General features: G+C 44.4%; 1 protein-coding gene across 1 annotated transcript in view; it reads right to left on the bottom strand.

The window, feature by feature from the left end:
- Positions 1-1,585: 1,585 nt before the first annotated feature.
- The window catches only part of SRPK2 (SRSF protein kinase 2), a 50,336-nt gene continuing 36,313 nt past the window's right edge, over positions 1,586-15,608 (bottom strand). The window contains exons 14-16 of the mRNA XM_010003846.1: positions 10,407-10,476; positions 9,603-9,695; positions 1,586-3,249 (exon numbers count right to left, since the gene is read on the bottom strand). Of these exons, the coding sequence (XP_010002148.1) occupies positions 3,065-3,249; positions 9,603-9,695; positions 10,407-10,476 (348 nt within the window). The 3' untranslated portion in view covers positions 1,586-3,064. The remainder of the gene's footprint in view (positions 3,250-9,602; positions 9,696-10,406; positions 10,477-15,608) is intronic.

Genomic DNA, 15,608 nt, shown 5'->3' with positions numbered 1-15,608 from the left:
GTTTTACCTTCTTGTCCTGCACAGCTGGAATGTCCTCAAGAATGTGGCCTCAGATGTAATACAAACCCCCTGTGGTCACTGTGATGCTGTTCCCCCTCCCCCCAGGCTGCAGATCTGGGTTTGCTGCTGGAGCACAGACAGATGTGGAGCTGGTTCTAGGAAAGGGATACAATTCCCAGGACTGAGCCTAGAGCTGGAGAGCACATCAAAGGCTTGTGTTGGGTTTCTGAAGCATTACATGGAACACTGGTACAGGCCTAGAGTTCACGCACTAAAGCCCTGTCAGAGGTTACTCTGACCCCAGAACCACCCCCTCCTGCACACTCCTGTTCTCTCATGGACCTTCAGGCCCTCCTGGGAGTGCAGTACATGGGGATCAAGATCTTCTTGGACTTGCCAGGAAGTTTAGAAATAAGCCAGCTGGTGTCCTTATCGCTGCCCACCCTGCCCCTTTTCCGCAGCCAAGGAGAGTTCAGTTGAGTGGTGCTAAAAATGGGGTAGGGAAGGTTAGGAACTACAAACACCTGAACTGGGAGAGGACAGACTGGGAAGTGGCTGTTCCTGCTCACCAAAAAAAAGGTGGTAATGCTTTTAATAAGTAGAAAAAAAACCAAACCAAAAAAGCCCCTACTTTTAAATTGTGAAGAGGCTGTAACTGAAAAATGTCATTATCAGCAGTAGTGCAGCCACAGCCTGCAGAACGGCCTCAGGCCACCCCCACCAGCAGCAGCCCCAGTCCAGCTCACCCTCCTCCACTGCTGAAGACACCGATCTTGGCAACATCTGCTTTGTCCTCTACAACCCACAGAGCAACCCCAGTGGCCCTGACCTCCTGTCCCAAGAGCTCACAAGACCATCTCCTGTTAGCACGTAACTGTGCCCAGGGCCTGGAAAGGCCTGGGGGCAGCCTGAGGAGCTGGGGCAGGGCCAGCAGGTGCCCTTGCTGGGCTGGCAGGGTGATCGGGGCGTCCCTTACATGCCAAGATCCTTTATGTATTCAAGAACAAGCTGCTCATTTACAGCACCAAGGCAAGGCCAGCCCAGGTGTGAAGCTGAACATAATGTTTACCTCTAGCTCTGGAGTCCGTTGCAGGGGTGTCCTCCTGGCCAGGATGGTCCTTGTGGCTGTTAAAGCAGTTCCAGTGTGAGGTGTCAGGCAGTGGCGGGTGAAGGCACCTGGTCCTGAAACCCAGCAGCTGGCAGGGCCTCAGCCCGTGGACAAGCTTCTCCCGAGCCCTGCCTGTGCTGAGCCCCGGGGTGGCTTTGCAGTTCTTTTTGGAGGCGTGGCTGCACCAGCCTATCGGGGACAGGGTAATGTTTGCTTGTTCAAAGCAGCTGAACACCTTGTATTCAACACAGTTTGGTTGTGTCCTACTTCACCCAGCAACCTCCTCCAGGCAGCCCCTTGTGTCACGTTACCCTGCGGGAGGCTCCAGGTCACACCAGGTGTTTCAGACATGAGCACAGAAACCTGCTGTTGGCTTTGGCCACGCTAGAACACCCCCACTTCCCCCCCAGCAACACAGACCTCTAGCAAACAAAGGGTTGGAGTCAGGGCTAGCAAAGAGTCCAATGACCAGCACACTGTCTGAAAAAACAAAACACTTTAATTAGACAACTGCAAGCACCTCAAACAACTGGTTATTGTTACAGCATGGGGCTATCTTCTCACAATCTAGTTATTGCAAAGGCATGTGAATAAATTTCATATGGACAAAGTCAAGAAAAAGTGGCACTGTAGTTACATGAAGATCAGGATAAGCTTACATTCATCCCACCAACTTCTAAAAGAGGCCAAAACACACCTCCGTACTGTACATTCTAAAATCTGTATTGCCTATAAAGCTTCAGCCTATGCAGCTTTTTTTTGTCCTAGGAAACATGAAATCGTTGCGTGCAACTTACACCAGGTAATCGTATGTTTAGTTATGGGAAAGAATAAAGCTAGTGCAATTTGTTTTAGAAACATGTAAAGCTATGAATGGAATGAGCATGATCTTGCTTCTTGGATTATCTCACCCACTGCACTGTACGTATTTGCAGCTATATCCTTCCTTAACTGATTCCAAGCACACACTTTTATTATAAAAGATCAGCAATTCTACACAGAGAGTGATTCTCATGCTCGACTTTTAATTTATTTTTTTTTCTTAAGGTATAGTACAACTTAGTGCTTATAAAAAGGCAACACCATATGGTACCAAGTCTTCACTATCACATTGTAAGGGAAATTGCTATTTTTCTTTTCTTAAAAGCACTTAAAATAGGCAAAAGTTCTAAAAGGGAGTGCTAAATGATAATGCATACTTTATTAGAAAGAAGTCTAGCCTTCCTTTAAAGTGCCATTTGGGGAATGAAGTCCTGTAAACCAGAGCCACTTTGTTTAAAATCCAATGAATGGGAACTGCTACAGAATAGAAAGTTTACACAATTCCTTAAAGCAGTTTGAAGTCCACTACATGCAATTGGTTTGCCATAAAGCTCTCTAAAACTTAAGTCGCTTTACTCTGAAATTGAGTCCCCAGTCCCATATTTAAATGGAAATAAACATTTACAGGGTGCATTTACATACACTATAATACAAGAATGATGTCCCTTTGCCAGAAGATAAAATTGTACAATTCCTTGCCATTACTCACTTCTGACTTGATAAATTTCTCACACTTCTAAATTATATAATATGCATCAGCTAAAATATTTTTTTTTCTTCCATAAATAGTTACAAAACTTGCCAAAACACATGGGGGGGAAGTTTCCTTTGTTCCAAAACCTGACATCTGAATGCCACACAACACAAGAAACAATGCTTAAAAGACACCTTAAGTGTTTTCTGAAGAAAGTGGGCGAGTAAACCTACTAGCTGAAGACAAAAAGACTACCCTTCCCCAAGAACACAGTGCACAAAAAGCAAAATGTCAAACTGTACCTCAAGCAAAACAAAGGTCTGAGGATTGGAGCCAGCTCTGGTGTGATCCTGCTAAAGAATTTGTGAAAGTCACCATTTAGGTCCAATGCATTGGGAAGTGGTCGCTGGCTTTTCTCTTTTTACAGCTGGGAGATTCTGCTAAGAATTCAGCCAGGGATGCCTAAGGCATTCTCCAGCTGAAGCACGTTTTTCTGGGACCATTTCTAGCATGGGAATCAGGAAATCTGTAAACTGTGCAGCATCTTCGTGAGGCCAACCGTACTTCTCCACAAGCACATCAAAAAGACTCCAAGGCTTCAGCTTGGTGATGTGTCGGAGTTCTCCTGCAAACAGAAATATTCCTGGCATTAGAAAATGACCTTGAAATTCCTTGTTAGCAACTAACCCCTCTGGCTTTTCTCCCACTCTGCATTCACAGCACCTTGACCAGGATGAGAATCGTAGCTGAGGAAAGGGCAGCACATTGCAAGCTTGCTTGAGGTCCTCAAAGGAGACGTGTCCATCCGATGGCAAAACCAAGAAATCATTCCCACAGCAACCTGAACGTTAGGCCTGGGCTTGGCTGTGTGCACCAGGTCTGCTTTTCCATGCTGCCTCCGTCCTGCTTGCCCCTCACAGAGGCCCAGATGCATACGTGTGGGTTTTGTGAGCCTGGGGGTGGTTGGCTGATGCTGTTGGGCAACCAACACTGCTGGCCTTTCCTTCTCAGTCAGCCAACCACCCCCAGCCTCAAAAAACCCACTCCCATCAGAAGACCAGGGGCTCGGCAGCACAAGTCATTGCCCCTACAAACTGAGACAAGCAGAGAGGTTTGGCACTTGGAGATTCTGCTCCAGCTCCCAGGCAAACACAACCAAAAAGCTTGGTCCAAGTCTTTCCTGAGAAGGAAGCACCTGCTGCTGTCTACATCTTCTTCAACCCACCACCAGCACAAGCAGTGGCAGCAGCTGCAGGATGCAAGTTCCATCAAAGAGGGGGCACAGAGCCAGGCTGGCAATGAAGGAGGCAAGACCCCTTCTGCCACTCAAACCAGCAATATTACCCAGGTCTATCCACAAGCCATCCAGTGCAATAGGGAAGAAAGAGTCTTCTGGCTGCTTCCTGCCACCCACTGGCATCTCCCTTCTTCCCAAGCATCCACCAAAGCCAGACAGCCTCCATGTGACACTAGAAAACCACTTCAGAGACCTCTGTGGTGATTCTGTGATGTGACTTGCTGAGGAGAGAGCTGGGTTCCCAGCCAATACTGGAAGCTGGACATGACTCAGCCATAGCTTGACAAGCACATTCCATACCATCCATATGGAGGCACGCAGGCTGTACTATTTTTAAGCAAAGTGGTTTGGTAACTTGATTGTGTCCCTGGCTGTAATCTACTGCCCACAAAGTGCCGTCAGACGTCAGCTCAAAGTACATCACCGTGGCTACAGATGTTACAGAGCAGGAGAAGAAACCCATGTCTTCACGCCACCCCTGAGAGTCTGAGCATCTGGATGCAATGGATTAAAACCATCACAGGCCCAGCAGGACACACTTCTGCTACCTCAGGCCACAGCAGAAGGTTCTGGGTAGGGTGCAACACTTGAAAAAGCAGCTCTCCAGGTGTTACCATAGAGATGCCAAAAGAACAAGTGTGCAAATGGTCAATCACTCACAAGAGAATGCAGATGAGACCTGCTGGGTAACAAAGTCCAGATATGCTGCCCACAGTTGGCCCACTGTCCACCTTCCTTTCCACCTCACAGGGTGACAAGACAGAGAGGAATGAAAGCAGAAGGCATATCCTGCCCCCTTATGCCTGCACGTTCTCAGTACCAGGGTGTCCCATCGGTACCTGTGAATCAAACAAAGAAGGCTCTACTCTGGGTCCACACTGTCCCACGAAAGGAATGAACAGAAAGGACAGCACTTCTCAGTGAAGTGCATCCATTTCCAGGCTCACTCAGCCCTCTAAAATATTTGTGCAACTGAAATATAAGTGCCAAAAATCTTGCTCTTTTGTAGGTTTCCAAAAGCCTGTATTGGTGACGACCAACAAGAACAGGCAGTAAACTTCCTAATAAGAAGGCAGAAACTTGGGTGCTGCCAAAAAGCAACTGCAAATAGTGACTTGGCATTGACTGCAAGCAAAAAAATGGCTAAAAAAATACTCAGGCTGCATCCATAGGTTCTGCAACTTCCAGCAGTCACTGCAAGGGCTGCCATCATCATCATTTATTGAACTAGACTAACTTCAGGGGAGTGTGTGTGTTTCCATGCAGCACTGTCTCCACCTTTGCATTCAAATGATGTAGTTTTAGGCACCCTTCCTCCCTCAGGCTGTGTAATGGAAGATTGCAATATAAGGCTCCTGGTGTCACTTTGGAAGGTGAGTTCATATTGTTTGAATACTACTCTTACTCTGTAAGTGGAGGCTGAAATACCCAAGCTAAGGCCAGCACATGCTGGACAGCACAACACTCTGTAGTGTTTTTCTGCTGAAGAACAAACTATTTTTGCACTACACGTTCAACTTTTCCCCAATAACTTCTGTGAAGATTGTAGAAGTGTTTAAGAAGATGGGATAGGGTAAAAATTATCTCGAGGGGAGGGCTTTAGTTTTCAATACAGATCATGATGCTGATCATGGAGTCAAAACAGGGTAAGTAAAAGGCAATTCATACAGCAGAGGTAGATGAAAAACTCCAATATTTTCATGTGGTGGGTCCATCTAATTTCCATCCACAAGCACTGGAGAGCAGCATGGGAAATGGAGGTGTCTGGCAACATGTATCTCGATCTAGTTCACAAGGTTTGTATCATGTAGCTGGAAGACAGCAAGGCTGAACCTCTATTTAAGGAAGAAATGAGAAGCATCAGGCCCACCAGTCTGACACCATCAGCGTTCAGGGCGTTAAAATGAATTTTCAAAGAAATGCTAAAAACGTAATAGTAAGTGAAAACTTCCTAACAGAAGCTCTTTATTTAGATTGTTGATAGTGAAGCACACAGGAAATATCCAGAGAGGACAACGGAGATGTCAGAACTGTAAAAACTCAATGGTCAAAGCGGAGGCAGCAACAGACCTTCTAGAAAATGGAATGTCAAGTCAGAAAGAAATTAATGAAGAAGTTTTTGAAGGACCTGTGAGGGGGAAGATGCTATTTAAAGCTTTCTCTGCTGGCCATAATACAAAAACCCAGAGCTAGTCTATTGTCAAAGAGAAATTTAAGATGAGTCACCAGGCAAGAGGAGGATAGATTATTGAACAGTAAGAAACAGATGATGTGAAAGACTGGGGAAGCAGCAGAGGGGTATAATCTGCTACTGCATATTGTGAGGACATGCTCCTGAGAACTAATGCAAGAACTGCTGGTAAGGCACCACAGCACAGTAGATGGAAGCAGAAATGCTTTTCCTTGTTACGACTTCACATGGGCAAAGTCAGATCCTAGCCAGCTTATTGCACAGATTTAGCTCACAAGGCAGCAAATACCAGAAGGAAAATAAAGGAGACCACAATCTAGAAAAATATAAAAGGGTTGTAAGTTTTAGTGCTGAAAAATGTTAACCATTTCTACAAACAAAATTGCTTCCATGGAGGCACTAGAGAAAAGGACTCACTGGAGTTATTTACTGGGCTCAGTCCAGATGAGACCCTATAAAAAGTATGTGAGCATTTGTTAGCGTGACTAAGAAGTAGCTTATAAATGCTTTTCCATTTTTAAACGCACCCTACTATTTGAATGTCACAAACTGCCTCAGGCAATTACTGAGAAAAAGGGACTTAATCCTGTAAACTTGTTGACATAATCTTTCCTTTTGTGCCTGGAACATTCAGTGGAGCAATTTAAACGGTTAAAGCTTCTCTCTGAAGCTGAGCTTGCTTATGGACAGCACTAACACCCAAATAATGATTTATTAATTTAGGCCCAAGGCTGGTGTTTTCAAATAGGAGCCTGAAGATAAGATTTCTAAGTCCATTTCCACAGCATGAAATTCTTGGAGAAGACCTCAGGCCTGTGCTACATGGCCTTTAATCTCATGGCAGATGGTGCCTAAGAGAAAGTTACTGAAGTTCAGGACCTAGAGGACAACACCAATGCTTGGCAGTAGGAGATGCTCATGGAAGCAGATGAAACTCTCCACTTCTATGGAATTTTTACAAACTGTCCTTTTCTGTGCTGTGCACCACAAACACCGTAGTTACCGTGTAATTATTACGTCAATTTAAGGTTCCATGACAAGGTTAGGAAATGCCAGCCCATCTGGTGTAAAGTGAAAATTAGGCACAGGAAATATGCTGTAAGGGGGGTCCAGCTGAGGAGTCTAATTATGTACCTGTCTCTGTCAGCGGCCTCAGGCAGGGTGGGGAGGGAAGGGAAGGGGAGCTTTTCTGCAGGCCCTGCCCCTCACTACAGCAGCTGCAATCCCTGTCAGAGGGTGCTGAAGGGTACCATCTACCCAGCCCTTCTACTGCTTCATACTTCTACAGACCTGCTCGCCCTAAGTCTGTTAATCCTTGTTAACCTGAGATGGTTTCTGAGCCTGCTGATATGGCCTCTCCCCACAGCCCTGCTGGCAGGAGGCTCCTGAAGCTCCTGCCTGCTCCTCAGGGAAGTGCTTGTTATAAAGCCACCCCTGCAAGTTTCACTGGGTGTCCTCCAGGTCCCATGAGGTGAGTACTGATGAACAGCTCTGTTTTCAGCTTGTCTGCTGCCTTCCCATTTTGTAGATCTCCATTATTCCTCCAGCAACTTTCTATTCTCCACAGTAAAAAGCCCCAGGCATTTCAGACTCCCCCACACGGCAGTTCCTCCATCTCCCTGATCACCACAGTCACCCTTCTTCACACTGTGTTTAACACCTCTGCATCCATGTAAATACCAGAAAAACCTTCTTTCCTGTGAGAGTGACAGGAGCACAGGAACAGGCTGCCCAGGGAGGTTGTGGAGTCTCCTTCACTGGAGACATTCAAAACCCGCCTGGACACGTTCCTGTGTGATGTGCTCTGGGTGACCCTGCTCTGGCAGGGGGGTTGGACTGGATGATCTTTCGAGGTCCCTTCCAACCCCTAAGACTCTGTGATCCTCCTTAAGCAGCGATGGCACTTAGAGGTCCTGGCTGTATCAGAAAGACCCACGCACAGACCAGGCAGCTCTCCTGCAAGGGGAGGAAGAATCACTGGATTGTCTCCTGCCTCATGACCCCATCATCTCACAGCACAGCACCTGTGCCCAGTGCAACTGGCCAGCCCTGGCCCTGGTGACAAACCCTGTGCTTGGGCAGGTGGAGGCAGGGGCAAGAAGGGGCTGACATCCCCAGATGTTCCCCCATCACATAAAGAGGTGCCCCTGCCACACTCTGTCCCTCGATAAAACACAGTGATGTCTCATACACAGAGGGGAGAAAAGACACTTGAAGCATCACCACATTCCTTCATGTGTCAAAAACCTGCATTAAAGAGCAGCCCTAGCAAAGGCAAAGTACAAAAAGATAAAGGAACCAGAAGGCCCAGTGTGTTTGCTGGGATTAATTGCTTTCTTCTAGCAATTGACACGGGTTTTAATTTTAAAGGGGCCGCACTTGTGCACAGGGCCAAGCACAGCTCAGTCCCTGCCTGTGGCCTCAGGCATGATGGTAACGGGGAGTGTTTGGAGGGAGGCAGCAGTGGGGCAGGGCAGGGCAGGGCAGTGCTGCCCTGCGCAACCCTTCCTCTGGGCCCTGGTGGAGCGTGAGGATGGGCTGCAGGCACCGTGTGCCCATGGCCCAGGTGCTCCCTCCCCGCCTCGGTCATTCCTCATCCATAGCATCTGCTGGACCACTCACTTTACATGACCAGAAGCAGCTGACAGACAATCCACCACGTTCCAAGCTACGCACCACTGGACTCCCTACGTTGACATGAACACTGGACAACAGGTTGACACAGACATTTGGTAACATCCACACTCCGCTGAGTACAACCCAAAATGAATTTCAAATGAAATACTGAAATGAATACTGCAAACTGTGGCTTTTCTCAGAAAGTCAAGTTTACACCAGAATTCTTCTTTAGTAAGAGCTCTCCATTTAAACGGATCTATTTCTTCAGTACCCATAAATGAACATACTCTTCTTCTGGATAGTATTATGCTTTAAATTAGTGTTGCATAAATACCGTTACCTTTTTTGGTGAAAAACTCCTTGGAATATTTCCCCAACATAGCGTATTTTCGAGGGATTTTTCCCAGCAGTTCAATGATCAATGCTATGTGGTCTGCATTGGAGAACATTGCCAGCAAAACAGAAACATACAACAGTTTAATCAGTACATTGCATGCACACACTAACACTGGCCCGGTACAGACAGAAATAGATTGATCCTGGTAAAAAAAGACACATATGCTGCTCAGGGGCTAATTTGGAAAGATGCTTTCAGCAAAACTTCCTGCTCAAAACAGCATTTGAGGATCAGCTGTGACAAACAAGTTTTGCTATGTCATTTAAAATGTACCAGCAGTTCTTTTTCAGAACATTTAGCTTTTAAAAAAATAATTAAATAATTGGTCACAGATTTCTGTGTATTTTGTTTTTCAAAAAGAAATTTTCCTTGTGTGATTTCAATAAATGCTCCTTAGTGGGACGTGTGACAACCAGCAACAGCAATTCCACTTCTGTCTGCATCACGGCACCTTTCAAAAAGAAGAGGTACTACCTCTGCGATTGAAGAATTCCCGAGAATATTTTCCAGATAGAGCAAAGTGCCTTGGGATATTGCCTAGCAGCTCTATGATGTGTGCTATGTGGTCTATGAGGGAGAGAAAAAAAGGATACGGGAGTGGAAGGGGCAGGGAAAGGATGGGATAAAAAAGAAGAGGAAAGAAACTGGAATTAGTAAAAAATCAGAAATAGTTTCAAATCAACAATGTTTGCAGCAAATCCATGCAGAGGTTTCCAGGATCAGCAGAGCTCTGGCATCATTAGTAGCATTTAGGAACCATGAATGATGCCCACATTACCACTGCAGAGAGCATTTACAAGCAAACAAGCATGAAAATGGACAGGTATACAGATGGAAGCAGGAGTTAATTCTGATTTTTAAAAAAAATTAGTAATTGCCTAATTAAAAGAAAATACACAATGTAAACATTATTCCAGTGTCACTCTTATAAAGAGAAAATACTATAAAGTTCAGATTTGTCGTTTCTTTTCTAAACTAAATTCTGTTATTCTCAATCAGGTTTCCACACATATGCAATCTTACAAGAAGGGCAGTTTAATTCCTTCAGGCAGTTGTTAGGTAGATGAGTATCTGCAGAAGGGAGCTTTTGCCCACCCATTGCTAGTGATGGAACTTAAAACTAAAAAGAAAAAAATTGTATTTATATTCTGCAACAATGTGTATGAACAGTTTACTCAAACATAAAACTTAACCCAACTGTAAGCTCACTGGGAATTTAAGAAGTGAAAATATGTGAAAATACACAGAAACTCACGTAAGAGCTCAAAAGATTCATACCTTCATCCCTGGAATAGTCTTCACCAGAGTGTGGTTCAAACAAATAATCTCCAGTCGCTAGCTCAAAAGCCTATAACATAACAGATACATTTATGGGTATTTCAGAAACAGTGTTTATCATCTTAGGATGTCAGCAAAACATCACAATTATCTCAGAACCAAGAGGGAATGAACACTCCAAGCCAAAGTCCTACAACTAGATCTGAGACTCAGGAGAAGTCACTTACCTGGGGACCATAATTCCTGCAGTGCAACGACAGCATGAGTGCAGGCTCTGGAGAGAGCCTGACCTCCAGTCCCCAGCACAGCTCCCCAGCAGGAGAGGCTGGAGGTCTGGCAAGAGTACGGCCAAACCCTGGGTGTTCCTGCCTGCTCAACCAGGGTGAGCAAAGGAGATAGACAAGGAGTGTGGAACTGCTGTGTCCCTCCTCAACCAGTAACCCCCGGGGCTCCACCGGCTGACCTGGGAGCATTTTGGGCTGACAAGGGAGAATTCTGAGCCGACCAGGCTGCATTTTGGTCATGCTGCCAAGCTCAGCACTGGTCCCTGGGGTGGGAGGCAGGGAACTGCATCCAGCTGCGGAGGAAGTGATTCTGAACAGATGGGCTGCACGGGGGTGTGAAGGAGGCATCACTGTGAGCTGGTGTTACACATTTTCACAGACCGATGTGCTGTGTGTTGATTGGGTTAAATATGTGTCAGCTAATGATGCAGAGAGAGGTATTTCTAAGCACATAATGAAGAACTACACTTGTAACTGAAGGCTAATTATCTGCCAGAGACTGCATGTTGGGGACTGAAATAACAGAAGTCTGAATCAGAAATAAAATCCATTTATAACTATAATTAATAATTTGAAACTAGCAAACAGGGTAGACTTCCTTGATGACTCTACATCTAGGACAGTTTTTAAGAAGTATTTTTGTTGAATCAGAAGTCATCAAAGTAAGCATTGCAATCGTGGGGTAAAATACTGAGACTGCCACTGACGAAGGAATCCAGAGCGGACACAGCGGCGAGTTACCCCTTCGGGCCATCACAACACTTCCATGAGATGCTTCTCTATAGTAGGTCAGGACAAGACCAAGTTCCTCTTTATGGGTGTAATGCACATTAAAAGCTGCAAAATGCTGAAATAACTGTGAGAGTCCAAGCTTGCGTACAAACACGGCTTCATCCAGTCTAATTTGTTGAACTATTCTCTTTCCGCTCTGGATCACCCATTACCCAAGTAGCCACAGGAATCTAATTCTTTCCAGGTGGTTTACAAATCATACTATTTTCTATCTCCAAGCCCAATGAAAGCATCTGATCCAGAAAATCTTTCCAAAAATCAGGCAGAACTCCCTGGCACAGCTCTAGGAGGGGATTTCACTCTGTCAGAACATTCACTACAAAAATATCCTGCCTCCTGAAAATACACACTTTTCCATCCCAATTTGTAATCTGGAGTTGTTAAATCACCTATAAATTTAGCCTGATATTCATGGGCACTTGGCTTGTTCAAGCTGTGAACTGCACTGTCATCCAAGTGAGCTATAGCCAAAATATTTCATTGCATTCATACACAGCAGCCAAAAAAGCAAGAACACCCCTTGTTGGCATTTCTGTTGATCCTACGAAAAGGCCCTTAATTTCTAAAGTCACCATCACTAATTAACAGTCATTCACATTTTTTCTTCTTCTACTTATTCTCAAGATGAAGAGTTGTCATTTTACAGCTTAAAAAAGTTATGAAAGACTTCATTGCTACCAGATATTTAAACTGATAAAATTTGTAGAGAAGCCATCACTGGGGGGATCTCTAAACATAACATGGAGATTACTGTTATTCTCTTCAGATGAGACTATGAAGCCTAAAATGTCCCCTCTGCATCTCATGGGAATATATCCATGTCTCTCATGGAAGAGCAGACCAGCTTTCCTAGAATACATACTGATGTCACTGATTTCTGAGAACATGAAGAAACTCTCTGCTATTTAACACAGGTTCCTGGAGGACAATAGAAACAGTTGAATTTAGCCACAAAGGTAGACTCCAAAAGAATACAGCTTTCTGTCCCCCAAAATGAAGTATTAATAGTTCAATATGTCTGAGTGGGACTAAAAAGATTAAATTGGAAAACCTGTAAAAACTGTTCATAGAGAAGCATGAGAAGTAAACATACCACTACAACACACTGCATTTTATATCCACTTGTATATAATAAGAGCTGCAACCTCCCATAGATCTGGGATATTTATACCACCCTTTTACTGAAGAGAAACTAAAGCTTTTCAAAGTGATGCTGCTGCTTCTTTTTTTCCCTTTTATATAGCTTTGACACCATGCCCAGCATGGGCTGGCACTGCAGTGTCTCAGACATTTCATTTCCTGACTCTTCTTTAAGGCCTCTGTGCTGAGAAGGAAGAAACTTCTAACTCTGATGCACACAGGGACAGCCCAGAGAAAGCCCTGCCTTTTGGATGCTGCAATAAATACCTGCCATAATACTTCTCAGCATTCACACAGGACAATGTCTCATAGATGCATCTGTAGCAACCTGGTAATAGGTTCCTAAATATTTGTAGGATGGACTGGCTAGACAGCACAAGATAAATTAATTTGGCTTTATTTTAGAAAGAGTAAATCCTTGACCTGGGTTTTTACCATGAAGTAATAGAATCATCATTAAAAATGCATTAATATGAAGGTGTAAAGCATATTAAAAGCTGCAATAACTCAAATAACTATGAGAGCCATGGGACAATGACCCCTCTGGACTGTATCAGCGCAGTTCTGCTCTTTAAGCCCATGGCCAAAGGAGTGGAGCACCAGAAAGCACGTGCAGTCCCGTCACTGAGTCAGTGCCACCAAAAGAATTCCTCTCTGCTGCTGGTACTCAGAACTACAGCTCTGGCAATGCAGTGCTGCTCTGGGCTTCCAGAGCACTCCTCAGTGCTTATCAACACTGCACCCAACTGCAGGTACATAAAACCACCCAGTCTCCAGTTCCTAAGTTGGTGACACTCAAAGATCAAATCAGGAGGTGGAAACCCTGACAGGCAGCAAGTTGAACAGGGGTCAGCAGTGCACTCTTGTGGTAATAAAAGCAAAGGAGCATGTTACCAGAGTTACCAGCCCATTGGGGAAGTGACTTTCCCTCTCCTCATATGCATCTGGAGACCTGTGACCAGTTTGGGGTCATCAAACTGGAGAAAGACCAGGGAGGACCTGTAAAGTGTTCCTTGGATACGAGGAAAAAAAATTTTTGGTGAGTCTGGCCGAGCACTGGGACAGGCTGCTCAGAAAGGCTGTGGAAATGCCATCCTAACAGATATGTACACCTCAGCTGGATGAGGCTCTGAGTACCCTCACCTAGCCTTTTGACCTTACCCCTGGTTCAAGCAGAAGGCAGACTCTCTTAGAGATCTCTTCTAATCTAAACTTGTTACTATTTTTATGATGCTGTATATACCATAATTACTTACTTATCTTTTGAAAGCACTAATTTATAAAAACTACTTTCTGGAAAAAAACTCCAACTTTGAATTACCAGAATCTTTTTACTTAATGTTGACATTTACCCAGCAGAAATCAGAATTTCCATTATTATATGGAGATAACAAATGAGATACAGCTCACTCAACATATGGCACAAAGGCTGAAGGCAACCATCCATCCTTGCTGACTGTACTGGCAATCGCTGCTTATCACTTCCCTAAGGTTATGGCAGAAGGACAGTCTAGACTGCTCTTCTCCACCTGCAGATGGAAAACTGGAGAATATTTCATACAAATGGTCACACTGCTGCTTTTGTGAGCTCTGGAGAGGCTATGATTCCTTTCCTGCCACACAACTGTGTACGAACCTACAATACAAAACTGTTGGCATCACTGTTGTGTATTATGGATCCATGTCTAATCACACAATTGGAATTGAATAGCTACATTTCCACTGTGTGACAGCTGTGCACTCAATCTGGTGACTGAAAATGGAAGCATGCCTAGGGAAAGCTGTCTGGGAGAAGACTGGAAGAACAATTCGCTTGGACTGCCTCAGCCTCCCTAAATTCCTCTTATGAAGCCCCAGCTGAAAAAGGACAACGAGCTCTAGGCCAGAATTATTATTCAGACAGACAAGATCCAGCTCTTGGCCAGATTTTCTCTGCCCCAGCTAAAATGAAGAGCTGTGAAGGAGAAGCTTGTAAGTACTTTAAAAACAGGCATAGTTTTTAGAATGCTGTTCCACAGATAAGTGGGAGCATGGAAAGAAGAGCAAAAAGTTTTTTGAGATATGCACACCAGTTGACAGTTTGTTCTCCCATGGACATCTCCCTCTGAGAAGCCAGGCAATGGAAAGAATACAAAAGGCATTTTGCATGGTTAGTGCTTGGTAAGAAAGGCCAGATATGCAAAACACAGACATGCATGGGATGCTTGAAAAGGAAACAGGTTTCTATTATTTGTTGTACTCTATCTCAGAATCATGCACATGCTGAGTGGTTGCTTTGAAAAGTCAGTTTCTTTGGAAAATCATTTTCTTCTGAATGTTTCAGGTTGTCCACCCACCACCCTCAGAAAGGGTGTGATTAATAACAGCATTTTATACTGTATCTGCCTACTGAAAAATATGTGCATAGTGACTTGAAGTTTTTCTCTTCTCTCAACCAGATTTTTCATTTTCCCTTTTTTCTCAAAATACTGCTTCTGTGCAGACTGAGGCTTGTCATCACACCTTCAGTATGTGCCACTTGCACATACTAACATGATGATACTCATGATCCCATGGAGACATGATCATTTTTCCCTCACACTTAGAACAGAGGAAGAGTAGCTAAGGACAGTCACCTCTCCACCTCATGTTAGAGGACATAATGTGGAGAAGTAAATTGGGGGCTGATCTACAAGCACTTCCATGTAGGTTCAATTTTACCATCCTAAGTTACTATACTCTGCTTATTCTTCATTTTGTCCCTATGAGTTCTCTCACATGAACTGAAATGTCCATAATAATAATAAACAGTTTAAGAAACCACCAAAAAAAACTAAATAAAAACTATCCCTGTAAGCTTGCTCAGCTTTTAATAGCATCTCCCTCATTCTGAAAGCTGTTTTCTTGCCCCCTTTCCCTCTCAACCCTGCAGTATTTTCTTTCATCATTTGTATTTTCTTTGGGTAGATATAACACCAAGTACAATTTTCTTCTCAGATTTCCTGCT

The sequence above is a fragment of the Chaetura pelagica genome, unplaced genomic scaffold, assembly GCF_000747805.2.
Source record: "Chaetura pelagica isolate M959 unplaced genomic scaffold, ChaPel_1.0 scaffold1048, whole genome shotgun sequence".
In the NCBI taxonomy this organism is placed as follows: domain Eukaryota; kingdom Metazoa; phylum Chordata; class Aves; order Apodiformes; family Apodidae; genus Chaetura; species Chaetura pelagica.
Note: the sequence above shows the minus strand (reverse complement) of the source record. Positions and strands in the feature narration are given on the sequence as shown.